This window comes from Varanus komodoensis, unplaced genomic scaffold (genome assembly GCF_004798865.1).
Source record: "Varanus komodoensis strain SLA01 unplaced genomic scaffold, ASM479886v1 scaffold113, whole genome shotgun sequence".
NCBI classification, from domain to species: Eukaryota; Metazoa; Chordata; class Lepidosauria; order Squamata; family Varanidae; genus Varanus; species Varanus komodoensis.
Genome location: NW_025335325.1, coordinates 489,509 through 516,245, shown reverse-complemented (window position 1 = coordinate 516,245; position 26,737 = coordinate 489,509). Strand labels below are relative to the sequence as shown.

The window sequence follows — 26,737 nt, the reverse complement described above, 5'->3', positions numbered from 1 at the left end:
CTTGGAGGCTCATGTTACCCGCCCAGTGTCTTCCTGCTCCAGGTCCCTACCTATTTGGGACTTGCCTATTTGGGAAGAGTTCTTGCCAGAAAACAGAAAGGGCAGAAGTTGCCCTTTCTGCCCTGCAGCCTCCTTGTGTGGGGAAAGGACAGGCAAAGCAGAAACGCAGGCTGTTCCTTCACAGGGTCCATCAGATCTCCTGCTCAAGCCGTCTCTGTTCTGCCTTGGAAGAGAGGGACTTTGGTGACCTCCCTCAGCCTGCATCCCCCTCATTTGCAAAAGGGGGGGGGGCATAACACTGGGCTACCTCACAGGGCTGTTGTGAGGATGACAGCTGCAGATGGAGTGCTTTGAAGTCAAACATACATGCACCTCTTTGCCTGCCCTTTTTTTCTTTTCTCCCCAATCTCCTGCCAGTCTTTCCTGTATGACTTCAAAGCAAGGAAAAGGCAGATCTGAGATGCCTGGAAAAGTATTTTGCAAAAAACATTTTGCAAATTATCCCTCTGCAGCAGATTTTTGCTTTCCTTCTCTGGCATTCCAGTCCAAACTGGCTCCAAGGCAGCTTAAAGGCATATTGGGAGACGTTGGTGGTTAGGGCCACTTCTGCTCAGCAGTCCAAGAAACAATCTAAACTTGTGGAGGCCAATGAAGGGTCTGCCAGGCGTAGGACCTGACAACAGCCCGTGGGAGCAGTGACTCTCCCGCAGTGTGCCCGCCTCGCTGCACCCCATTTCTGAGAGCTTCTGGCCAGTTGCACTACAGGACCAAACAAGAACCAGAACCAGGCATATGGCAGCATGCGCACCTCAGGGAGGCACTTTAGTAAAGTAGAAAAAGCGCAACTAAAGCAGGGAAAACATCAAATTATCAGCAGTTGGGAGGAAGGGCAAGTCCACGGGAAGGGATGGCACCATTTGGAGGAAGCAGGCGGCCTGGATCCAGACCCTAAGATGCTTTTGGTTGACCTCACACCTGAGCTTCTGCCCCTTTGTTAAAAAACCAGTTTTAAACACAGATAGGAAGCATATTCAGAGAGCATAACCTCTGGAAGTACCTTTTAAAAAAGGGTGCTATCTTTTTCTTCGGATAGGGAGCAGTTTTAAAAAAACCTCTAAGAATCTATCTATCACGTTTCTATGCTGCCCCATAGTCAGAGAATCAGAGTTCCAATAAGCATAGACAGAGAGCCTCTCTTCGAGGGGAGCTTGGCTTTTGTCTTTGTTCTTTTTATTTTGTTTTATTAAAGCAAATTAAATTCATTAAAGCTTTGAGCACAGCGTAGTTCACAATTCACCTTCACATACTAACGCTTTTGCCTCGCCTTTGGAAGGAAACTACAATTCCCAGCAGAGCTTGCGACAATGGGTAGTAGTGGTTTATTTCCTTCCCTTAGAGCCATTTCCGCCCCGGTTTGTTAAAAAAAGGGGAAAAAGAAGAGGGTTTTACAGCGGCTTTGCAAAAGCATTGTCAAGTTTTAAGCAAGGTGGGTGATTTGCACAGAAAATAGCTAAGAAATATTCTGGTTTTGTGTATATCGGTGTATGTCGGGGGAATTCTTGCGGAATACCTGCATTTGTTTTGAAGGAGATTAATAAAGAATGCCAGCTTTGGTGTAACAAGCTTCCCTTCGCCTTTCCCTCAAATTCTTCCTTGAGGACGCTCGAGGAACTGGATTTATTACTGTTGCAAAATTTTCCATTTGGTGCAAATTATTTTGTTTTATTTATTTGTATTTAAAATATTTCTAACCCATCCTTTGCATAGCCTCAGGACGGCTTACAACAAGCTCGTTTGATTCTAGAAATGCTGTTTGCTCATGCTGCCATCTTTCTTTTTCTGCACGGGTCCTCAGTTTCCCTGAATGGGATTTACTGACTCTGCCGAACTCTTGCAAGGACTGTGTGGTTTTGCAGCAGTGCAGCTCTTGCAAAGATCATCTTTCAGGTGCGGAAACCTCAAAATATGTGATAGAATTTGAGATAGAGATACAATTAATTTCCTTTTCTATGCACCATGAATAATTATATAAACCTCTCTTGTTTATGCTGTCAGTTGTTTCCCCACTCCAAATCCATCGCAACCTATTTCCTAAACAGCTTTTCAGTAAGTTGGAAAAGGTCAGGCAACTTCTTCCTACCTACATCTTAAGGACAATTATAATGAAATGCCGTACTCAGGTTGTTTATTACTATTATTATGCGAAAATATATATTGCAGAGGACTTTGGGGTGCTGGTGGTATAGAGATGGTTTCATAAGAAAAAGTAACCGGAGGGCAGTCCAAAACCTTTTACCTGCTGCAAAAATGGGGGTAACTTGTCCTCACATGTTCAGTAGGATGCCCTGACAGGTAAGTTGGGCACTCCCAAGGCAGAAAAGGAGTTTGCAGCTCCCAGGGGAAGAGCTTTTCTCTCTCCAACCATCACTTTCTTCTGGTGCTTCCTTGCAAAGAGTCTGGCCAAAATTGCAGAAAACTCTAATGTAGTTGAATAAGAAATAGTTGGGAGAAGAGCTGCTCTTGAGCAGATGGCTCCTTCTTGCCTTCTTTGCAAGTGGCAACATCATTTGGTCCTAAATTAGCTTTGGTACTTTATTGGTTGGATAGTTACACATTTTGGTCTGTGCACTGGGGAACATTCTTGGCTACTTGCACTGGGTTTGTCTTAAATCTTAACCTTTCTGCCCAAAAAGGAAAAAAAAGTGTGAAAAGGTTGTGTGTGGTTTGCAGGTGCCACATACCCTCTGTCTTGGGACTGTAGCCCTTTTTTGATGAAAATAAAGGTGCCTGATACTGGACAAGAGGCCTTAAATCCAGTCAGAGTGTCACATGTTAGAGTCATGTGTTGTCCTCCTCATGTACCAGACCTTAACTTCCAGGCAGGCTGGGGATGCTGGGAGTTACAGATTGACTATATTTTATAGTTCCATGTTACCTAAGGAATATGGGAGTCCTGGTACTAGCTCAGCAGAGCCTGGCTTTTCGGATTCTGTTTGAGTTACGCATGTGATTTTTATGTTGCAAAAGGGTTTATCTTCCCAGCCAGACATTTTATCCCTGCTTGGCCTTGTTCCCTGTCCAAATGCCCCTTTACCCCTGCAGTCCTGCACTTGTAGATCCCTGATGGACACTTCAGAGCCTAACAGTGCCACGGAGGAAGAGGAGGAGAAGGCAGCAGCAGAGCAGCGGCCCAGGACGCGCTCCAACCCCGAGGGTGCTGAGGATCGCACCCTGAGCGCCCAGGCCAGTGTGGGGAGCCGCAGTGAAGGGGAAGGGGAAGCTGCCAGCACTGGCGACAGCCCCCCAAGCGCCAGTGCCCCGACTCCAGCGGCCAACAGCAAAGGCTGGCCGGCCCTTGCATCCCCTGCTGAATTCCAAGTTCGAACGCCACGTGTAAACTGCCCAGAGAAGGTGGTGAGTTGGAAGGGGCCCGAGGGCCATGGGGTCCAACCTCTGTTCAGTGCAAACTCCAAGTTGAACTGTTCCTCTTCAATAGCTGTCTGGCTGCATCCTGAAAGCCTCTAATGTGGGAATGCCCACCACCGCCCTAGGTCATTGCGTCCATTGTTGTTCTGCTCTAACAGTCAGGAAGTTCTCAATTTCCAGCTGGAACCTGGCTTCCTGCACCATGAGCCCGTTATTCCATGTCCTGCTCTGTGGGTGATCCTGGCCCTCATCTGGAGTGTACGGCCCCCTCCCAATTTCCCCGTGTTTTTAATTCCGAGCCCCTGAACAAAGGCTCAATGGGGTATTGATGTATGGCCCAAGCCTTCAAATCTCTTAGCAGGGGACGGTGACCCATGTGCTTTGGCGTTGGTGCCCGGCAGCCCCTGTTGACATGGCCTGGGAGACACTGATGCGGGAGTGAAGATCTGCTTTCACCACAACGGCAGTGTGTTGCACTGCAGTGCCTGTTGCATTGGAACGTCGGATCGCATCAGGAGAGACCACATCTCCCATTCCCCCACCACAGCCATTGCTTTCCCTTGCTGGGCACTGAGCACCTTATGGGGGCGCGTGTGCCACTGAACGGATAAAAATGGAGGAGTTGTTTAGGCTGCCTGCTCTTCTGGGAAGATATATATGTATTTTGCCTCTGTGCTCTCCCCAGAGCAGGATGAGGCCAGGGACCTTGGGGCACAGGTGTGAGTCACCCCAACCCTTGAAGTCGAGGGGCTCCTCAGGCCATTGGACATTACAAAGGCGCCAGGCCCTGACGGGTTACACCCGAGAGTACTTGGAGAGTTGGCAGGGGTTCTCTCACGCCCGCTGGCCTCCATTTTTGAGACCTCGTGGAGAACGGGTGAAGTTCCAGAGGACTGGAGGGTGGCATCAGTGGTCCCAATTTTCAAAAAGGGCAGTAGAAGGGACACAGGGAATTACAGACCTGTTAGCCTTATGTCCATTGTAGGAAAAACAATGGAAAGGCTCATAATAGAGAGAGATCTAGTGATGCTGGATAGGGAAGGGAGGCTGGCAGCCACACAACACGGCTTCTGCAAAAACAGGTCCTGCCAGACAAACCTTGTGGAATTCTGTGACAAGGTTTTGCGATGGCTGGATGGAGGGGATGCAGTGGATGTGGTTTACCTGGATTTCAGCAGGGCCTTTGACAGACTGCCCCGTGATATCCTGGTGGAGCAACTGAGGAGTTTTGGGATACACCAAAGCACTGTCCGGTGGATTAGGGCATGGTTGACTGACCGAAAGCAGAGGGTAACCATTAGTGGGGAATCATCGAGATGGCAGCCAGGGACAAGCGGGGTCCCCCAGGGCTCTGTCCTGGGGCCGATCCTGTTTAATCTTTTCATAAATGACATGGAAGAAGGGGTGAACAGTCTGCTGATCAAATTCGCAGACAACACTAAAACTGGAGCAGTGACCACGACTGAGGAGCAGGTACTCCAGATGCAAAAGGATCTGGACAGACTATGGAAGTGGGCAGGAGACAACAGGATGGCGTTCAGTGTGGATAAGTGCAAGGTCTCCCACTTGGGGCATAGGAAGGGGTGTCATAAGTGCAGGTTAGGGGACAAGTGGCTGGAGAGCAGCACTTTTGAAAGGGACCTTGGGGTGCTGGTTGACTGCAGGCTGAACATGAGCCAGCCATGTGATGCGGTGGCCAAGAGGGCGAACGCCACCCTTGGTTGCATGGCCAGAAGTGTGCCTTCTAGATCGAGAGGGGTATTACTACCACTCTATATGACTCTGGTGCACCCGCAACTGGAGTATTGTGCGCAATTCTGGGCCCCTCGTTACAGAAAGGACACAGCCAGGTTGGAGTCAGTGCAGCGCAGGGCCACAAGGTTGGTGGCCGGTTTGCAGGGGAAGCCGTATGAGGCGAGACTGAGGGAACTGGGTCTCTTCAGCCTGGAGAAGAGGAGACTCAGAGGGGATCTGTTGGCGACATGCAGGTATGTGAGGGGGTGTCACACGGAGGTGGGCAGAGACCTGTTCTCCCCTGCAGAGGAGGGCAGGACATGCTCCAACAGAGCCAAGCGCAGGGAACCAAGGCTCAGTTTGGATACTGGGAAGCACTTCCTGACAGTCAGGACCCCGAGGGTGTGGAATGGGCTTCCACAGGAGTTGGTGGAGGCCCCATCGGTGCGGGTGTTCAAGGATTGGCTAGACATGCACATGGTGGGCATGTGGTGAGCAGAGCCGGCTAGAGCTGGGGGTCAGACTAGATGGCCCAGGAGGGTCCTTCTGACTCACTCTGTTTCTGTGTTTCTATGTATTCATGTTATTTTCTTGCAAGGAATGTAGTTACCTAGTTCCCTCTGTTTGATCCTCACAGCAATCCTGTGAGGTAGGTCAAGCCAGGAATAAAAAATAACATGTATTATAGTTATATCCCACCTTATTTCAGGCAAGGAACCCAAGGCAACTTACGTAATTATTTGTTTTTACATAGTTATTTGTTTTGCGCCATCGTTATTTGTTTTTCGGCGCCAGGTGAAGACCTTTTTATTCAAACGTCATTTTAATTGCTAATATTATTTGCTTACTTCGGCCAGGGTGACTTATTTTATAATGTTAATGTGTTTTATATTTTTAGTGTTTTATATTTTAACTGATGTTTTGTAAGCCGCCCCGAGGCTTCAGCGAATTGGGCAGCATAGAATTTTTTAAATAAATAAATAGCTCTGCTTCCAATTTTATCCTCACAACAACCTTGTGAGGTAGGCCAGTGACTAGACAAAAAGTGACCTAGTGAACTTCAGACTTAGCTCTGTCAAGTCTCAGTCCAGCATTCTCATCTCTGTACCACATTGCCATAATACTGAATAATTTCTTTTCACATCAGGTGTTTCTGGTTTGCAGCATCAGGCTGCTTACTAAACCTTGTACAGAAATCTGGGGTCCTGCAAATCTCAGAATCCAGCTCCCAGAATTCTTGACCACTGTCTATGTAGACTGGGGCTAATGGTAGCTGAGTCCTGCGATCCCCGCCAGATGGAGGAAGACAGTTGTAAAAATGTAGAAGCCAATCTAAGAGATTTAGGAAACCTGCCAGATGGGGCATGCATCCTACCTAAATATCTTTGCTTCTCCATCCCAGATCATCTGCTTGGACCTCTCAGAAGAAATGTCACACCCCAAACTAGAATCGTTCAACGGGTGAGTGACCACTCATCTTCCTTGCCAGGATGTGTGTGGTGTTGTTTTCTGAAGACCCTGTTAAGAAAGAAAATGAAAGAAAAACATATTTATTGCGGTGTTGCGGTTGAGTATGCTGAACCAGACATTGCAATGTTAAAGTTCTCTCAGGGAGCAGGCAGGAAGGTGGATCACCAAATATTTTGGACTTCAATTCCCAGAATTCCTGGTTGTGGGCCAGGCTGATTGGGACTTCTAGGAATGGAAGTCTCACACTTTGAGATGCCAAACTCTGCTGGCTGAGGGATGCTAGGAGAAGCTGGGAATTAAAAGAGGAACGTGGGAAGCTGGTTGTCCCTAAATCAGGCCCTTGCTCCATCTCCCCCAGTATTTGCTTTTGTTCTCTGCCTTTCAACCAAAGAATAGGTCCCACCTGGGAGTTGCTGCTTTCCCCTGGTGTAGCTCATGCACCTTTTGCTCTTTCTGAAAGGTCCAAGACCAATGCTTTGAACATCTCCCAGAAGATGATCGAGATGTTTGTGCGGACCAAACACAAGATAGACAAGAGCCACGAATTTGCACTGGTGGTGGTGAACAATGATGTCACTTGGGTATGTCTGGATATTTGGATTCCAGTGGGTTTCTCCAGGCCGCTGTGGAGCGAAACAGCCCAGAATGCAGTCCTCTCCGTGTTCCTTAAAAAGGGAAAGACAGCAGTGCAAAGCTTTGATCCTCAAGATGACCGCAGCAGGTCACTGTTCCTCCATTGGTTTGTGAGAGGGGCGCACACAGATCAGCTGTGTGCGGTAGGACAGGAGGCAGGCACGCCCAGGGCCGTTCAGGGAGATTCAGGACAGACCGGGGAATTTGAACTCAGCTCCCTTTGGATGGAAAAGCATGGGGGATCCCTGAGTCTTGATGTCTGACACTGGGCTGGGCTGGGATCCATTTATGTCTTCAGCCTGACAGCTTAGCCAGGGGGTGGGACCTCTTTCAGCCCGAAGGCCGAATTCCATTTCTGAGGAGCTTTGCCATGTGGGACCGAGAGGTCAGAGGATGGGATCAAAACACCTGCATCTCTTAATTTCAAGCTCTTCTTGAAGCTCAGCCTTCAGGGAGGGATTTCTGTCTTTTGTAATTGCAGTATTTTCTTGGTGCATGGTTGTGGCGCTCTGCGGTGGATTTTGTCCATGGGATTGGAGTTGCACACCCTTGATTTAAAGATTAGTGGATGTATTATGTAATGGTCAGAACAGTGGCGGGTCACTTTTTCGCCAAAATACCTGGAGGGCCAGGTATTTCCTATCATCCTCTGTTGCTAGCTTTTCTGTCCAAAACTGATAGGAGTTGTAGACTCCAAGTGTCCTAAAATGAATATAGGACATTCGGGAGATGAGATAAATGGGGGGCCAGCACATACATAAGAACATAATGTTAGGGCTGGAAGGACCTTAGAGATCATGTAAGCAAAGCCCCAAGTGAGGCAAGATTCTTATGGTCTTTCCTACCACTCATTTTACGAATGATGGCTTTGGTCTGGTGCCGAAACCAGTGTCTCAACCCCATCTTCCCTGCAGCTTTCCGGCTTCACCTCTGATCCCAGAGAAGTTTGCAGCTGTTTGTACGACCTGGAGACCGTGGCGTGCAAGTCATTCAGTATCCTTTCCAGCACCCGCTCAACCTCCCTGTCCCACAGAAAGACCCTCCTGTGCACTAGTGAGGCTTCAAGGGGTGGAGGGTGTGTTGATCATTTCGGATGTTGCTGTGCCAGAATCCGGGCTCCCGACTGATTTTAATAGCCTCAGCACATGGCCCCATGTGCCAGCAGGTCCCCCGTGAATGAGGGCTGACCATCCCCTTTCTGGTACCCCAGCCTGGACCCCCCTTAGCTGCCTTGTGCAAAGCTGGGCAGTGCTGGCGCCCGGCCGGTATTCGTGCACAGTGCTGCAGTGAGAGCCTGCGCAGGCCGGCTGGCCCCTCCCGCTCTGCCCGGGGGTGGCTTAAGTGGAGGAGGAGGAGGAGGAGCGTTAGTGTGGGAGCAGTTGCGGCTTCATGCTTTGGTCCCCACGTTTGGAACAATGGGAGGCTGAGGATGCCAGCGTGGGGCTTCTGCTGTCCTGCTTGAGATGCGTTGCCTGCCTGCCTGCCTGCGGGTGCTCAGGACTCCCTGGTCCTGGACCTTGTGGCGCCTGGCCGTGCTGCAGGGGTTAATGGAAGCTGCAGTCCAAAACATCTGGAGGCTGCCTGCCTCCTCCCATTTTTGAGGATGCTGGACTTGTGCGGTGCAGCTGCAGGGAGTCGGGGAGTCACGGTGATGGATCTTAGCCTTTTTCTCTCCCAGATCTGGAAGGCCTGTTCAGCCTCGTGTAAGTCCGCTTCCTCCTTTCTGTGACTCAGTTGGATCGGGATGCGTTGATGCTCCATCAGCAAGGCTGGAGCGACTCCTTTCCCCCTGATTCCTGGAGGGGTGGGGGTGGGGGGAAGCTCCTTTCTGGTCACACTGCCTTCAGTGCAGAAATCCATGATTTGCTGCTAACCACTCTGAGAGGAGTAACAGTGAGAAGCAAAGCGAGAGGCGTGGTAAACACACACAAAATGCTCAGACCGCATGTCAGCATATCTAGTCAGCTGGCTAGAATGACCCAAATACAGTGGTCCCTTGGCTCACGAATGCCTCAGTTCACAACCAAATCAGGTTGTGAACAGAAATTTCATAAAAATGTTGCCGCAGGTCATGAACTCCGCATTGGGTGATGATTGCAGTCGAGCCTGCCTTCCCTGCACGGGCGCAATCGCAGTCATGCTGGGGGGAGAGATGGCCGCAGTTGCGCCTGCCTCCCCTGCAAGAGCATGACCGCGATCACGCCCGTCTCCCTCTACCCCAGAGCACAATCGCGGCCATCTCCCCCCAACCAGCATGATCACTCGGGGGCGGGGGGAGATGGCTGCGATCTTTGTTGTTCTTTGGCACTTAGCTTCACATTTTTGTGAGTAAAAAAAATAGTTGCAGAATGGATTAACCTCATTGACAGTGACCCTGATGGGGAAATTTGACTTGGCTCACGACCAATTTGGGTCACGACCAGAGTCCTGGAATAGATTAAGTTCGTGAGCCAAGGTACCACTGTAGATTATTCATTTACTAAATAAAATATATTTTATTTGTGAAAATAAATTTAATGATACCAGATACCCGTAATGGCCTCTGCCAGAGGGTCCCTCTTTTCACCAGTAATCCCCTTTCATATGAGGTGTGAGGAATATGGATATTAATGCCAAACAGGACCTTGCTCTTTATGTAAGAGGAGGCAGGTCTGTGTGGACAGAAAGCAGCCCAAGAAAAGCAGGAACTTGTGGCCAGCTCCTCTTGTGCGTTGTCATGCGCAGGAGATCGCCAGGGCAGGTCCACGGGCCAAATTCCCCTGGGCATGTGCTCTCCCTCTCTCCTCCCTGTAGGTTGCAGAAGACAGAGCTGCCTGTCACAGAGAATGTCCAAACCATCCCACCTCCGTACGTGGTCAGGACCATCTTGGTGTACAGCCGCCCTGCCTGTGAGCCGCCAGTGTCTGTGACAGACCAGATGAAGGTACATGTTCCCTTCCACCCCTTTTCCCTATAAGTGCTTTTGTGGGATTCTCTCCTTGGGCCTGTCTTGGGGTTGATGACTCGTTTGGTCACCAGCGGCGATCAGGAGGTTTGTGCAGGCTAGTGTAGAGGAGGGATAGTTGCCTCTGCCTTTTCTCCATCAACCCACTGGGTGGAAGGTGCTTTTTAAATATAGAAGTGGCTGCTAAGAAGGTGCCAAGGCGCGTTTGCAAAGAGCTGCGGTCTGGAGGTGCAGGCCAGCAGAACTGTGCCAGGTGCTCATGGCTGCGGCTCCTAGACCCGGCTATTTTGTTACCTCGGCTTTGCCAGCGGGGCTCTGTGATCTTCTCTTGCCACAGAAAATGCTGCAGTCCCCCTATTACTTCTTTGATGTCCTATACATCCACAACGGAGTAGAGGAGAAAGAGGAGGAAACCAGCTGGAAGGTGAGCCGTGTCTGAGCCTTCCTGGCCTGATTGGTGGGGGAGCACTGGGCTCAAGGAGACCTGCATTTGCCTCTCCGTGGCAGCCAAGTGGCCAAAATGCCGGTGCGTCTCCGCACGGGGAGGTGCTAGAGTGTCTCCTGCCAGAGCCCTCGCTTGGAATGTGGAAGGCTGTGGGTCTAATCCTGCTGTGGGGCTAGGAAAAAGCTTGAAACCCTACAGAGCTGTTACTGCCAGCCCATGTAAACAATACTGGGCCAGAGGAATTAAAGCGCCGAGTCAGTCTAAAGTCGTGTCTCATACTCCCATTTAAAATCAGTCCTTGAGTCAGAACGGTGAGGACCGGCATCTTAATGTATTATTTAGGGGAAAAACCACAGCTTGGTGGCAGAGTCTCCAGTCTGCACGCTGAAGGTTCAGGGACCAAAATCTGCCTTGGAATAGGGCAGTGTCTTACAAGAGGCGTGTGTGTGGGTGGGTGGTCTGGAAATGCATTGCCTTGCATCTGCAGATAGTCTTAACAGTGGGGAGTGAGGAAGGAATCCAAAACTCACCCAAGTGGCTTGTCTGGGGAAAGGGAAATGGTTTGTGCCCAAATCTATTTATCTGAGCCACCTTAATTGGACATGTTGTTGCCAATGTCTGTTCCCCCTCCCCTCTGAAAACCTGCTCATATGTGGACCTGCTCATAAATTAGCACAGAAACAGAAAAGGCCACAGAAACCTCTGTTTTTCATCTGTGCTGCCCAAGTTGTTTCCTTCAGGGTGAGAGAGTTGTTGAAAAAGCAAGCTAGGATACTGGGGGAAAGAATACTGTACTTTCGTGTTTCAGTCCATGGTTCTGAATGCAAGTCTGCCTGGGGTCAGAGGAGGTTAGCAATTGGGCAGATTAAAAATACAGTGGGAAAAAATGCCATACGAGGAAGGCCTTTATAATGGCATCCTCATCTGATCATGAGTCACTTTCTCTCTCTCCCTTTCTAGGAGACCTTTGCCTTCTTCAGCAACCTGGATGCAAAAGGCACCAATTACAAATATGAGGTGTCTCTGACTGGCCCAGCTGTCGAACTGCACAACTGCATGGCCAAGCTCCTAGCCCATCCGCTCCAGAGGCCGTTCCAGACACACGCCTCATACAGCATGCTGGAGGAAGAGGATGGGCTGGAAGCAGAAGCCGTGGTGTGACCCGGGGGGGGGGGGGGGGGGGGGGGGTGGGCGGGCCAGTGGCAGAAGCAGGTCAAAGGCATCTGAGGCTGGGCTTCTCTCTCTGCCAAGTGGACCCTGGCCAGTGAATGTACCTGGTTGGCTGGGCTACATGTATGCTTTTTATTGTTCTTACTGGGGATTTCATATGGGTGTGGATGTTTTACAGGATCCATCTTTTTATTAGCACAATTAACACCTGTCATTACGTTACAGCTTCTACAGCTTTGTTTGGATTTTTAAAAGCATTTTTATCCCCTCAGAGGGCAGCTTAGAAAGATTATTATGCCATCCCTGCCCTTGGATTTACCATTGGAAGGCATGGCACCAAAAGAAAAGGGAAGAGAAGAAGAAATGAAACAAAATTATAGTTATTGGTTTTAGAATTCTTATAGGCCTTAATTTCTGGAGCTGAGGGGCAAACTAGTTTCCTGGCAGCGGCTCCTTCTCTAGCCAGTGTTTGGAGACAGGGTTGTTTCCCTCTTGCTGCAGTTTGTTCCACGGATGTGGGGGTGTGCATCTCCCAGCAGTTCTGGTTCTTCAGCCAGTGGACAAGGCCAGAATCTCTTGCATTAGGCGCAACGTCCCAGGAGCTGAAAAGCCACAGAGCAGCCTTCTTCAGCCTGCAGTCATCCAGATGGATTTGACTACAACTCTTATCATCATTGGCTAGCATGGCCACCATTTCTCAAACTGTCCCCAAAGTAGGGAAATTAGAAGGGGTCAGACATTGCTCAGCCTGGTCCATCCCCTTAACACAGCTGTGAAAGTTACTTCTGCCTGCACTGCACAGTTGTTGTGCATTCCAGAGCAAGCAATGCTGGCTCACAACCCACCTGCAGGATGGAAATGCAAGTTGCCACTTGATTTTGATCAAGGGCGTAAATGGAAGCATTTGCCTGTTTTGGGGTGAGCAAGGGATTTGCCAACCTAGAGGCTGGGTTTGGGTTTTCAAATGCTGACAGGGTTGGCAAACAACAGCGATGCATTAATTGTTGGGGATAATGGGAATTGTACTCCCTGGACTGTGGATAGGGAAGGTGCCTAAGAGGGAAGCAAAACAGGGTGGGATGGTCTTAAAGCAAATATGCATTTGATGTGTGATATGCAAATAACAATAAAAGTCTCTGTCCATGCAATGAGTGCATATTAAATATTTATACAAGGATTGAGTCAGAGGATTGAAATGCCATCAAGCTATGCAATTACAAGCAGTAAAATGGAAGCCTTAAAAGGCTTTTTTAAAATGATGTAACTGGAAGGAAAAATGTGCATAAATCAGAATGGAAATAAAGTTTAAAAGGTAATGAAAGGAGGGAATCAACCAAGTTTGCAAAATAACCGGAAGTACAGGCTTGAAGGCCAAAGCACGGCCTCTATAATTTTCTTAAGCCTATGCACTGGGGCAGAATGGATCACTGAACTGTCCGTCAGCTGACGTGAAGCCGGTCCAAGGAGCAAAATAGAGAAGGAGGCGGAACCTGATGCGCTGCCAACCTATCCAAGGGAACGGCCGGTGCCTCTCGGCGTCTCTCTCTCAGCGCGAGCGAGCGCAATCGGGGCGACGACGCTGTGCCTAGCCAATGGGAAGCTGCGGCGAGGCTTGGCAGGGAAGCTTCGAACACTGGAAGCGGGAAGGCGGTGCTGCCGCTGCTGCAGTTGCCGCGGCCGTGAGGGGGTCACGGTGGGCCCGCGCTCCGTAGCCCGGAAGCCGTGACGGAAACGAGGCGAGCCCGGGCCCCGGGGAGGGAATGGCAGAGGCCGCGGCTTGCTTTGAGGGCGCGGCGTGTGCGCGGCCCTTGCGTTGAGCATGCGCAGATGGGCTCCACCGTCCCCTTGGCCGCCCTCTGCTGGTAGAATGCGGTCAGGCGCTCTACAGCTCGCGGAGAAGCTCTGCGATGCGCTGCGTGGCGAAGAGGACACGTAAGTGCACGTGTGCAGGCTGCCCTACATGTGTATTGGGGGCTTCTGTTTGCGCGGTGGGATGGGTGGGTTATTGTTGCCTGCTTGTTTGCACAAGTACATTTAATCTGTGGTGTCTTCTTTGTGGAAGGGCTCTTTTTGTTGGTTTTGTTTGCAAAAGGGGGATTACTCGCACAAACAAAAATGACCCATCTTTCCCTCAAGTAGGGATTTTGATCCATGTTAGATGTCACTTTCAGGCTGTTTTAATCGACAACTGGAGTACTAATCAAAGGCATTGTTGCTGCTGTTACAATCCCCGAGGTTGCAATCCTGTGCAAGTTTAGGCAGACAACAGTGCTGGTGTCAAGAGTGAAAACACCACCCAGAGATTGTCCGCTGGGGGTGTCCTATCAAAACATTTACAGTTTCTTCAGACATACAGGAAATACACGCATGTTGGCAGCCCCCAAAGGGACCACCAAGATGGGGACTGTCAAGACCCTTTTATAATCTACCAGTTACATGCACGGTTTGGGGGAGGAGATCACGCAGGCAGTTTGCTAGTGGCACATGGTGGCGGGGGCGGGGGGAGGTTAGGCCAACACAAAGAGAAGGACCTTCAGGACAGGTAAACAATCAACTTTCCTTAGAATGTACCCCAAAAGAAGACAGAGACATTAGCATTTCTAAGGTGTATGTAGGAGGCAGTTTTGCAACATGGACTCCTGGTCAGATCAAGAATCCTACCTTTGTCTAAAACTGTTTTTACAATGTCAGGCTTTTAGCAGCCATATTGCAGCAGAGGACATCTTGCTCTGACACTGTGCATTGTCTAATTGTGGTCTGTCTTAGCAGACACAGGCCTGTGTCCTCACTCATATTAAAAAGACCCAAAGAGGTTTACAAGAGAGTGGTTATAATATGCATAATGCAGTATATTTTGGGGGAAAAGTACCTACTAAAAATAAAAAATGTGATATCTGCAAGCCATTTATTTGTTTGCAAACAAGGCTTTTATTTTATTTGCATGTTTTAAAAAACTTGTTTCTGCCAGAGAAATTCCCATCTGCAATTGAACTTGGTTCATTTGTTGGCTGGTTTTTGCTTCAAGTGTGGGCTTTTCTTCCATACTTCCACACTTTTCTTCCTGTGTGCACCCAGGGTCACCATTAGAAGAGATGATGAAAACTAGCATTTTGCAAAACTGGTGTGAAGATTGTAAGCAGAAAGGGGGAGCTTGAACCCTTTTGGAGGGTTTTCTCTCTGCCTTGAAGCTTTTGCCCTTGCTTTCCAGGATGGTGGAAGCCCTCCTGCAAAGGGGTGCTGACCCCAATTTGGTTCTGCCTGAGGGGATGGCTGCTATCCACCTGGCTGCTGGCGTGGAGCAGGAGAGCGGCATTCGATGTCTCCATCTCATTCTCCAGCATGGCGGAGACCCCAATGTTAGGTACTGTGGACTGGGAGAGGATTTCTGAACCTGCCCCTGGGATCTTTCTGGATGTGCAAAGCTGCCATGTCCTGTGTCAGGCTGTGGATACCCACCTGTGTTAACCTTGCCCCAACTCCGCAGATGTTTTGGACTACAAGGCTCAACATCTGTAACTCTTAGCTGTATCAGTCTGGGCTGATGGCATTGGCAAGCTGGAGGAGCAACAGGTTGGGGACCACTAGTCTCTGTTACCTTCCTCCAATCTAGAAGGCTCTAGATGCTTAGGACCACAATTCCCATCATCCATGGCCCATTTGCCTTGCTGGCTGAGACTGACTGGGGGCAGAATAGTCACTTCTGTTCTTTCCCGTGGAATCCACTGAAGCTCTCAATGGCACTGGCAGGAAACACTGTGGAGCTGTACAGACCCAGCTTGGCCTGAGCCGATATGGTTCTGCTCACGTTCCGAAAGAGTTCTGTCATTGTCCTGATGTGTGTGAATGCTAGTGGTGCCCCATAGTGGAAGGGGTGCTGCATTTCTGGATGTAGGTTTTCTGGAAGTATTTTGTTGGCTCTCTCAGAAACCAAGATATTGGCCTGATGGAGCACCTCTTGATGTTCTTCAGCTCTTGGTGTGTGTTAGAAAAGAAGCATCTGTTCATCCTGCATTCCTTTTTCACAGGTCTGTGGAGGATCTTACCCCGCTGCATGTTGCGGCATCCTGGGGGTGCTACACTTGCTTAAGGCTCTTGCTGAAGGCCGGAGGGAATGCCTGGCTCAAAGATCAGGTGAGTCCAGAGTGGGACATTGGATGTGGCTGGTGGGGGACCTCCTTTGCAGCTGCTTCTTTGGGAGTGTGACTGCTTAGCAGAGCCTTTCCTCCACATGCTTTGGATTCCAGCTCTGGCCAGCATGCTCAGTGTGTGTAGGCAGACTACGGCTGTTCTTGTGTCCCTAAAATCTGAATTTTCAGAAAAGAGGAGGGAACTGATCCTTAAAGTACACATTTGGCTCTTTGATCACAGGCAGACAGATGGCTGGGCAGTGCTGAATTTCTGCTTGTTTTCTGCCAGGGGGCCGGGTGGAATCTAAAGAAATGCTGGCAACTTTTTTTTTCATTTGTCTCTGCTCAAAAGCCCCCCCCCCACACACACACGTCTAAGCTGAGCCTTTGTTGAAACTAGATGCTAAGTTGGAACAAAAAACACCAAGATGCATTCAACACATTTCATTTGGCAGAACATAGTGTGGTGCAACGGAGCCAAGCAGTGGCTCTTCCAATCGCTTGCTAAGTGCTGCGGCCAGGAAAACATTTTCTGGCATCTCCAGGGTCAGGGTTAGGCTCTTCCGAGCCCCTGGGTCCTTGGCATATGCTCAGCTCTTCCAGCTTCTTGACTCTCTGCCCTCCATTTTGAAATGGTACAGGCCAACTTGCATTCAGTTCTGCCTCTACTACTGCTTACAGTTTCAGGGATCCCTTGTGCACATGACAGGTATGACATTCATGAAAGCCAAACTCAGTAAACCAACTGGTTAAATTCTGACACACTGGCCTGTGTTAAACAATGAGAATGGAGAAGCGATTCTCACTCTTGGGGGCCTGTTTGTGTGTCATTCTTGCACATGGGCCCAGTTCCAGAGTTTGCAGTAACCATTGCTTATAACTTAAGTCATGGTTTGAGCCTTCAGATGTACATGAGGCAAACTGATTTGGGCTGGCCTGTCTTCTTTCTCTTTCCGTCTGCTGGGCACTCTTGTCTCTGTCAGCAGCAGCTGCTTCTGGTGGAGTGCAGGTTCAGACGCTACACCAAACCAGCACTGGCACTTTTGAAAATCCACTTCCAGCCATGGTGGCTGACTCTAATTCGGCTGCCGATTGCAACACAATCTCACTGCATGTCAACATGGCCCCTGCAGCTTGAGTACTTGACAGGCTACTAAACAGGGTGTGGTCCACATGGAAGGACCCAGCAAGCCAAAGGCAGTAAGGATTGTTCCTGTCTCTAGGATGGGAACACAGCCCTCGATCTGGCTTTGGAGCAGGGTAACAAGATGTGTGTCCGTATCCTGCAGAGTTCCCTGGAAGAAATGGACAAGGAGCAAAACATCTGGATGCGTAAGTGCCAGGAGTCATCTAAACCCACATATCTGAAACTTGTCAGCTTTATTTTTGTATCACCTGGTTTAAGTATAACATTGTGTTGTTTGCCTCTCTTTTATTCAGCTGAGCGAAGAGCAGAAAGCTTTCTTACCACCATAACAGAAGACTTTTCTGAAACCGGTGGTGTTTCACAGCTTTGCAATGCCCATCCCAGCACATCTGGGCAGATCCCACAGTCGAATGGGGCTCCTCTGCACGTGGTGCCCTGCCGTTCCTTCGCTCTCACTGCTGCACCTGGCAGTCCCCCAGGGGATCACCAGGAGGAGAACTGCTCCCTGGAGGACCGGCGCTCGGCTTCGTTCCTGACGGAGTGCTCCTGGCCATGCAGCATGCTCTCTGAGCAGCATGACCTCCATGCTCAGCTGGGAGCCTCATCCAGCCCCTCATTCACACGTGGCAATGTCAGTGGGCCCACCCGGGACTGTTCTGCAGTGTGGGGCTGCCCCAGAGATGGGCCTGTGCACCGCATGGGGGGTGCAGCTCCATTTCACTGTGCTGAAGCTGCCGCAGTTGCTGCGCGCAGTTTGTCTCTAGGCCTGAACGGTGCCCTCTGCCATGCCAAGCCTTGCACATCCAGGGCACACCCTGAAACGCCAGGCATTACTGAGTCCCACCAGGCCCTCTCCAGCTGTGTAATTACATCTGAATGCAAAGCAGAGCACCTTCCTGGCATTCGGGGTAGCAATGTTGCCCTTGACCCTTCCTGGCACAGCAGCTTCCTTGACCCAGACCTCATGGTGGAGCTGTCTGGCCAGGAAGGATTGGACGTCACGTCGCCTGATCATGCCTACGTCTTCTCCTGGGCAAACTCCGCAGCTGTGTCAGACTTGGAGAAGACCGTGGCTGAGCCGGTTTTGCTCTCCAGGGCCTGTGGGAGCCCAGAGGGGCCTTCTGCAAGCGGGGAGCCACTGGGCAGGAGGACTGATGGCGGTGGCAGCAGCCCGCTCAGTCTGAGCCACAGCAAACGCCGTGTGAGTGCTGCTGAAGACCAGTGTTGCCATGAGGCTCGGGGACACAGGGAGCGGGCAGCCTGCTTCGCCCAGGCACCAGGCATCCCGGCAAGTAGTGGCAACCACAGCTTGCTGGCACAGCCTTGCCACAGCCCCCACGAGCTTGTCGAGACACCAGAGGCAGGCAGCTTTGGCGAGCGGCCCTCTCCTGCCCGGGCCGGGGGTCTGCTGCCTTCGCAGAATGGGGCTGCTTTGAGACAAGCTCCTTCCAGGACGTCTGCTGAGCAGCTTGCTTTGGATCTCTGTGGCAATGGAAGCAATGAATACACCAGAAACTGCCCCGAGCCAGCTCTCCCCAGAATGTCCCCAGCTGGGAGTCTTGCCAAGTGGGACAAGCAGGAGCAGGATCCACAGCCATTGCCGGAATCGTGGGAAAAAATACAGTCTGGGGCAGAGAGCAAACTCCTTCCAGGTTCCTCTGATGCAACTGATGAACGAGTCGCTTCTCAGCAGCCCCAGGGTGTGCTCAAAGGAGCCATCATGCCATCTGTGGCTTGGGCAGAGCCGACCAGGGAAGAATCTGATCTCTCAGCAGGTTCCCCAGAGGTGGAGGGAAGGAAGAGCCTGCACACTCGGGACACAGTCCTTACTCTAAGGGCGCCGGAAGAAACACAGGCTTTTCCAGGCAGCCAGAGCCCTGAGGTCCCCATGACGGCTGGGGATGTGGATGACACCGTTGTGGTCTCAGACCAAATGGTGGGTGATACGATGGTCATCCCCAGCGCCAAGGAAGAGGCGTCCAGCTTGGAAGCAAGGCTGAGGTCAATGATGCTCGCCACCAGGGTTTGCCACTCTCCTCTGCTGCGGCAGAACGGCAGGCCCGGCCACGTCACACCCCGGACCAAAAGCCGAGTGACAGTGTCAACAATGCACTGCAGCAGCGCCACCCCGTCCCTGTTTGATGACACCCTGGAGATGCCCCGGCGGCCCAGGCGACGGAGGGGCCCCGAGGGGAGCAGCCCAGCCTCCAGAGAAGCACAGAAGCGGCCAGAGGGCACAAGGTCTGGGGAGCCTCCCTCCATGGCAGGAGCAGGGGCAGCTGAGCCGGGGATTACCCAGGCCAATTCAGATGGAGGCCTGCAGTTAAGCCCACCAGGCCCGCCCATCCCGAGCCCAGTGGTGCCCCTGAACCCAGGGGGAGACTTCGCGCAGTGTGGAGGCCAGTCGGGCTCTGCCTGCTCTCCGGCTGCAGGGACGGGTGAGCAGCCGGCCAGCGGTGGTGAGGGGGAAAAGCGGGGTGCTGCACCCCCTGGGAGTGATCCCCACCAGTCAGGTGCCCTGTGCAGCATGGCCAGGGGGCTCCCCAAGCCCTCCAGGATCAGCTTCAGCAGGATATCTGGCAGAAGGCAGCTCTCTGGAGCACCAGACCTTATCAGCCAGGGGGTCCGTTTGTCACCCGGTGGCCGACCGGTGAACCTGAGCGTCATCGAGCCAGTGCAGCACCTGTATGTGGACGAGGATGAAGGCCACACACTCATCGAGCGGCACGTTCCATGCTCGGACAATTCTGTTGCTGGTGGTTCCAGTTCTGAAGACACTATCATCTACAACTGGCAGGTGTATATGGGCCCAGCAGCAGGGCAGGAATATGTGGGGGGCGTCCCCCTGCAGGCCTCCCCACAGCCGAGCCACCTTTCAGATGAAGCTCTAGCCCGCAAGCTGCGTGACTTTGGGGTCAGCCCAGGACCCATGACGGGCCTCACTAGGAAGGTTTACTTGCAGCTGCTGGAGAAGCTGATGAGAGACCCCAAAGCCAAGGCCCGGAAAGGGTTTGCAGGTGGGTGGCTGCCCTTGCCAGGTACCTCACAAATGTGCTGCAGAATCTGGGCAGCCTGCACAGTGACCAGCTGGGGGTATGTGGTCTGACGTGCTCCCGGGGCCTGTGGTGAGAGGGAGGGCCGAACAGCCCTGGGATGGCTTCAGACCCTACATCCCGCCTCTTTCCACATGTGCTGGGTTATATGCTAATGCACTTGTCTTTCTGCCTGGGGTTTTGGGGCATTCTCTGATATGGCCAGGCTACAGCCCGGAACTTTCTTATGCCTTGGAAACATACCAGATACCAGATGGCTGCGATGACGAGATGGCTCTGGCCAGGCAGTTTGACCAGCCGGACAAGAGCAAGAGGTGGCGGGAAGGCGTGCTGAAGTCTAGCTTCAACTACCTGCTCTTGGACCCCAGGTGAGATCTCTCCCGACGCCACAGTCTCTTTTCCTGCATGCTGCCTGGGGAGAAAGACGGGGTTCTCCCCTCCTTGCAGGCCTGTGATCAGCTGGGAGAGGGCTGGGTGTTGTTTGGCTAACCCCACCTGCTTGTCTCACTGTTTCTGCCTCAAGAACTTTGCCTCTCGCTCCCCTCTTTGGTCCCCCAAGATTTGCCAAGATCAGGAAGGTACTGAGCCCTTCATCTTGCGCCAGTGGAGTTGCTTGATGCGTCCCAGGGCGGGTCCGGCTTCCCCTGGCCTAATGCAGTTCAGTCATCCTGGGCTGCAGCTCCTGCCATTCCTGGCCAGCATGGCCATTAGCTGTTCCGGCTCCTGTGCGTCTGCCAGGCTGGACTTGGTATCTGAGATTTGGAAGCACCAAACGTCTGGACATCCCATCTCATCTGCACTGATTGCCTGTGTTTCTCCAGGGTTTCAGGCAGCGGGTGGAGGTGCCAGGGGTGGAACCTGGACCGCCTGCCTGGAAACAAGTGTCCCATAACTTAGTTTGCAGCCCTGCCTCTAAATATAAAGTTGTCAGCAACAGGGGAAACTGCCTCATAAGGGACTTTCTCTGCACACAGCATGAACTATTTTGTTTACCAATGAGTTCCTGAAATAGTAAAGGCTCTCAGCTTTGTGGATTACTTAGGTCTGCTGCAGGATGAAGACAAGCAACGTTCTTGGGATTTATGATCTAAAAGATGGCACAAAAGTAAAGTGGATGGGGAGGGAGGAGGAAAAAAGTAGATTCAGTGTCCTGGTTGCAGAGTTCAGCAGGTCATGGGCACAGTGAGTGGCCTGCTGCCTCCGCTCCATTTTGGGACCTCAGCAGTGACAATTTGAAACTTCTCTTCCCCATGTGCCATCTTCCTCTTGTCAATTGCCTCTTGGTTCCTCTTATCTCATCTCCTGCCGGGGCTCTTTCTCAGGGTGACCCAGAACCTGCCCTTCCGCTGCCAGTTTGTGAGCCAGGCAGAATGTTTCCGGACCTTCATCAGCGCCATTTTCTACGTGGGCAAGGGAAAGCGCTCCAGGCCATATTCGCACCTCTATGAAGCCCTGACCTGCTACAAAGATGGCCGGGGAAGGCGGGGTGGCCAGGTACACACCACAGGGAACCAGCTTCTGGGGGGTGTGGGTGACCTCACCTGCAGCGTCTTTCCTCTCGTAGACAGACTAATGGGGAACAGAGAGGCGGAGGCCCTCAACAGTAATTGGCTGTGGCAGGTTGGTGGTGCCCCCAGGTCTGCTCTTGGGTGGTGCCAGGTGCGGGAGCCTCTTTCAGCCGGAAGGGGAATCTCTTTCTGGAGAGCTTTTGGGGGCTGCATTCCAGTGCTGTGCAGAGCAAAGGCAGAGGGAGCGAAGCCAGAAATACCAGCCGTGTCCACACATGTTCGCTGTGAGCTCCGGCTGCTGCTCGCTGTGCCTCGGAAGCGTTTCAGCTGTGAGCACTCGGGAGGTTGGCTGGGCTTGTGCAAAGCCACTGCTGCTGTGTGTGGGTGTCCCTGTGAGAGCAAGGCGTCTGCGTGGGGGCGGGGCATGCTGACTTCCTCCCTGTGTGGCCCGCACTGTCGCTGAGTGCCCTCTCCCTCCGCAGGCCTGCTCCAAGCCCCAGCACATCCTGGAGAGCTGGGCCAGTGGGGAGGGCGTCATTTCTGTGCACTGCTTCCAGAACGTCATCCCTGTGGAGGCCTACACGCGAGAGGCCTGCATGCTGGACGCCATGGGTAAGGTCTGCTGGGTGGCAGCCCGTTCGCACCATCCCGCTCCCCGTGTGGCAGGTGTGCAGGCGGCATCTTGGGGTTCCAGCAGCAGCGTAGCCGGGCTTGCTCAGAGGGCTTCACAGAGAACCAGGTGAAAGTGGCCGGAGCCATTCCTTACAGGCTGTGCTGACTCCGGCTGCAGAGTCAGAGCTGGAGAGGGTGGCTCAGGGGCCATGCAGCCCAGCCTCATGCATGATGCCGGCAGGTCCGGATGAGGAGGCCCTGATCCTCGGCCACCAGCCCCTGCTTGCACGTCTCCTGCAAGGGGAGTCCCTCTGCCCCCAAGGCACTGACACGGGGTTACCTCATGGCTGGTTGAAGCTACCCTTGGCACTGCTTTTGCCCGCTGCAGCAGCAACAGTTTTTGCCCTCTCCTGTGTTGCAGCCTTGGGGATTTGAAGAGTACAGTTGTGGCTCTGCGTGTGAGCACACAGACATGGCTAAAAATACCTCACCTTCAAACCTCCCTTGTACTGTGCAAGGTGCACAGGTTATGTCTCTGAACCAAAAGCTCACCAGCAGCTTGCCTGAGCAGAGCAAGGCACTTTTTCCAGGGGTGTTCCACTTAAAACCCCACGGTTTTTTCCACCCAGGTGTCCATGGTCCAGGTAGCGGGTCTTGGGCTCTTGGTTTCCCCCTTCTCTCTTTCAAAGCAACAACTATTCTTTGGCAAAAGGTCTTTATTCTCCCTTGTACATCCAGCAAAGTATCATCAGCAAGGAAAGAGTTTCTCAGAGCACTTGCACAGGGCAGTTTGCTGAACCCAGTCTAGCACCCGCTTGCAAGAGCCCTCCTTCTGAGTAACCCTGGGGCGCTCCTCTCTGTGTAGTCTCCCTCGCTGGCTCGCCCTTCTCTTCAGATACTGGACCATGGCGTCAGGGTCAAGGGTCGCACCAGGCTCTCTGGTGCCTGCAGCTCCTTTCCCATGCCTGCTCTTGGCACTTGCTGCCTCTGATGGTTTTCACGGTCTGCCTGAACACCTGAGACCCCTGCCTTGAGGTAGGCTCTCCTTTCTTGGCCGCCTATACATCTGGAGGCCTCAGTTCCCAGGCCCATCTCCCCATTTGGAGAGTTGGGGTCCCCTGGCATGCACGCTGAGAACAGCTGCCTCTTTCCTTCCGAACAGGGAGCAGGGCAAGGGGATGGACTCCCCCGTGCCTGTGACCCGTTGGATTGCCAGAGAGTGAACCTGGGGCATTCTCACCATATGAACCATGTGTTCCGGGCTCTCCCAGGTTCCTGATATGGTTGGCGTGATTGGACAGAGGCGACATCAGTCATTTTTAAGGCACATCCCACCTGATATGTCAAACAATTGAAGGTCACCTGCCAGCCTGCCTCTCCTTTCCTCTCACATGCTTGAGTGGTTTCCCCCTTTCCCTTCAGGTCTGAAGATGCTGACCAACCAGAAGAAGGGGGATTACTATGGTGTTGCCGCAAACTGGCCGATGAAGCAGCGCCGGCGCCTGGGCATCTACCTTCTGCACAGAGCCATGCAGATCTTCCTGGCAGAGGGAGAGCGGCAGCTGCGTCCTGCTGACATCTGAGCCACCTGGTGATGGAGAGGTGCCCAGGTGATCCAGAGTCCCTGTGGGGCCTTCATACACTGCCCTTGGCTGAGTGGATTGGCATCGTCCTCTCTCCTGTGTGGGACTGATCACAGCATGCCTGATACATCACTCCTGGCCTTGTCTGCCATGTGGGAACGGAGTACCTGGCTGATGAGAGCTTGACATAAGTGAGGGTTGGGGTTCCCATTGTGCATGAGCTACCTGTGCCAAGCCCCAGCAAGCCAGTGATTAAAAGTGCTTGCTGGCCCGGCTATGGTGGCCTGCTTGCCTCGCTCGCGTGGGAGCCTGGCTGGGTCTTGGCATTGTGAAGTGGTGTCCTTCTGGGGTAACGGCAGCATTAAGGAATGTGGGAAGAGAGAGGGCTTCGGAGTAGGTTTCAATGGTGTGCCTGGTGTGTTCTTGCAAGGGACATAGGAAGCTTTTCCTCTGTGTTTTGAAATGTTTACTTGAGAGCCTTGTCCTTTCCAGACGAGTGGTCTTACTGGGAGCAGACGGGATGAGCATTCTTCTCTGCGTCTTTAATGGGTCCCCCCGCACTGGCTCTGCTTCCCATTCTCGGAAAGGCTTTTCTGTGTGGCAGCAGAAAATGCTGTTTCTAAAGGAACTCTATAATGAATGCTTTTGTACTTTTTTACAGTTTTCTAGTCGAAATTTTTCTGGGATTCCTTGGAATTGGTATAATAAAAGGTGATTGCTCAGATCGGCCTGTGGTGTTTGATTCAACCCTTACGAGGCCGGCTGGTTTCCTTCTTGGCTTGCGCAGCCCAGAGGTGTGGGGTGCTCTCCAGCCAAGCAGAGGGCTTTGCAGGTCCCCTTCGCAGTGCCTGGAACTCTGGAGCAGAATCACTTGGATTCTTAAACAAAGCACCACTACAATCTAGGTCACTTCTAGCTGACTTCTGGCTCCCTCCCGGTAGAATTCCTGAAGCAGGGCCTGGACAGTGGAGACTGCCTCTTTGAATTTCTAGCACTGAAATGAAGCTGGATCCACCCTGCTTCCAATTTGAGGATTTTATGAATTTCAGGATTTTATGTAAAAGATGGTCTTTCAGACTTTCATACCTCTTGGTGATACAAAATAGAAGTAATGTCCCTCCCGTGTATTCTCTCTCTCAGCCTTGCATGGCTGTTGTGAGAATGGGGGAAGGGCGGGATAACAATATGGCCAGACTGATCCTGCGATGTTGCCTTAATCTTAGAAACATAGAAACAAAGCGAGCCAGAAGGGGTCTCCTGGGCCATCTAGTCTGACCCCTGACTCCAGCTGCCTCCGCTCACGACATGCCCACCATGTGCACGTCCAGCCTATCCTTGAACACCCGCACCGATGGGGCCTCAACCACCTCCCAGGGAAGCCCATTCCACACCCTCAGGGTCCTGACTGTCAGGAAGGGCTTCCTGGCATCCAAATGGAACCTGGGTTCCCTGAGCTTGGCTCCGTGGGAGCGCGTCCTGCCTTCCTCTGCAGGGGAGAACAGGTCTCTCCCCACCTCCTTGTGATACCCCCTCAGATCCCCTCTGAGTCTCCTCTTCTCCAGGCTGAAGAGACCCAGTTCCCTCAGTCTCGCCTCATACAGCATCCCCTGCAAACCGGCCACCAACCTTGTGGCCCTACGCTGCACTGACTCCAACCTGGCTATATCCTTTCTGTAATGAGGGGCCCAGAACTGAGCATAATACTCCAGTTGTAGGCGCTCCAGAGTCATATATGGTGGTATTAATACCTCTCTCGATCTAGAAGCCACACTTCTGGCCATGCAACCAAGGGTGGCGTTCGCCCTCTTGACCACCGCATCACACTGCTGACTCAAGTTCAGCCTGCAGTCAACCAGCACCCCGAGGTCCCTTTCACAAGCGCTGCTCTCCAGCCACTTGTCCCCTAACCTGCACTTATGACACCCTTTCCTATGCCCCAAGTGCAAGACCCACTTTGAATGCCACCCTGTTGTCTCCTGCCCACTTCCATAGTCTGTCCAGATCCTTTTGGATCTGGAGTACCTGCTCCTCAGTTGTGGCCACTGCTCCTGTTTTAGTGTCGTCTGCAAATTTGATCAGCAGACTGTTCACCCCTTCTTCCATGTCGTTAATGAAAAGATTAAACAGGATCCTGGGGACCCCGCTTGTCCCTGGCTGCCATCCCGATGATTCCCCACTAATGGTTACCTTCTGCTTTCGGTCATTCAACCATGCCCTAATCCACCGGACAGAGCTTTGGTGTATCCCAAAACTCCTCAGTTGCTCCACCAGGGTATCATGGGGCACTTTGTCAAAGGCCTTGCTGAAATCCAGGTAAACCACATCCACTGCATCTCCTCCATCCAGCCGTCTCGAAACCTTGTCACAGAATTCCACCAGGTTTGTCTGGCAGGACCTGTTTTTGCGGAAGCCGTGTTGTGTGGCCGCCAGCCTCCCCTCCCTATCCAGCATCACTAGATCTCTCTCTATTAGGAGCCTTTCCATTGTTTTTCCTACAATGGACATAAGGCTAACAGGTCTGTAACTCCCCATGTCCCTTCTACTGCCCTTTTTGAAAATTGGGACCACTGATGCCACCCTCCAGTCCTCTGGAACTTCACCCGTTCTCCACGAGGCCTCAAAAATGGAGGCCAGCGGGCGTGAGGGAACCCCTGCCAACTCTCTAAGTACTCTCGGGTGTAACCCGTCAGGGCCTGGCGCCTTTGTAATGTCCAATGCCCTGAGGGGCCCCTTGACTCCCGGGGGGGTGACTCTAATCTGTGCCCCTAAGTCTCCAGCCTCATCTAATCTCCTATGCGGAGCTCCCCCGTCCTGCTTTGGGGAGAACACAGAGGCAAAATAGTTATTTAGTATCAGTCACTGGATCTCCTTCCTCCTTATTTAGT

General features: G+C 52.1%; 2 protein-coding genes across 5 annotated transcripts; both read left to right on the top strand.

The window, feature by feature from the left end:
- Nucleotides 1-1,403: 1,403 nt before the first annotated feature.
- On the top strand, nucleotides 1,404-12,970 carry BABAM1 (BRISC and BRCA1 A complex member 1). Of its 2 annotated transcripts, XM_044421042.1 has the most exons (10): nucleotides 1,404-1,486; nucleotides 1,856-1,947; nucleotides 3,103-3,414; nucleotides 6,563-6,621; nucleotides 7,091-7,211; nucleotides 8,178-8,256; nucleotides 8,942-8,966; nucleotides 10,057-10,186; nucleotides 10,545-10,631; nucleotides 11,613-12,970. In XM_044421042.1, the coding sequence occupies exons 3-10, from the start codon at nucleotides 3,124-3,126 to the stop codon at nucleotides 11,811-11,813; spliced, it is 993 nt and encodes a 330-aa protein (XP_044276977.1). In that variant the 5' UTR covers nucleotides 1,404-1,486; nucleotides 1,856-1,947; nucleotides 3,103-3,123; the 3' UTR covers nucleotides 11,814-12,970. The 2 variants fall into 2 exon arrangements, with proteins under 2 accessions (XP_044276977.1, XP_044276978.1); XM_044421043.1 differs by lacking the exon at nucleotides 1,856-1,947 and having other exon boundaries at nucleotides 1,406-1,486.
- A 418-nt stretch (nucleotides 12,971-13,388) lies between these two features.
- Nucleotides 13,389-24,574, top strand: ANKLE1 (ankyrin repeat and LEM domain containing 1). Of its 3 annotated transcripts, none has more exons than XM_044421044.1 (9): nucleotides 13,389-13,754; nucleotides 15,031-15,183; nucleotides 15,848-15,953; nucleotides 17,173-17,281; nucleotides 17,390-20,113; nucleotides 20,355-20,517; nucleotides 21,472-21,643; nucleotides 22,140-22,269; nucleotides 23,692-24,574. In XM_044421044.1, exons 1-9 carry the CDS (start codon nucleotides 13,642-13,644, stop codon nucleotides 23,850-23,852), a joined length of 3,831 nt encoding a protein of 1,276 aa, XP_044276979.1. In that variant the 5' UTR covers nucleotides 13,389-13,641; the 3' UTR covers nucleotides 23,853-24,574. The 3 variants fall into 3 exon arrangements, with proteins under 3 accessions (XP_044276979.1, XP_044276980.1, XP_044276981.1); XM_044421045.1 differs by having other exon boundaries at nucleotides 14,898-15,183; XM_044421046.1 differs by lacking the exons at nucleotides 21,472-21,643; nucleotides 22,140-22,269.
- Nucleotides 24,575-26,737: the final 2,163 nt, after the last annotated feature.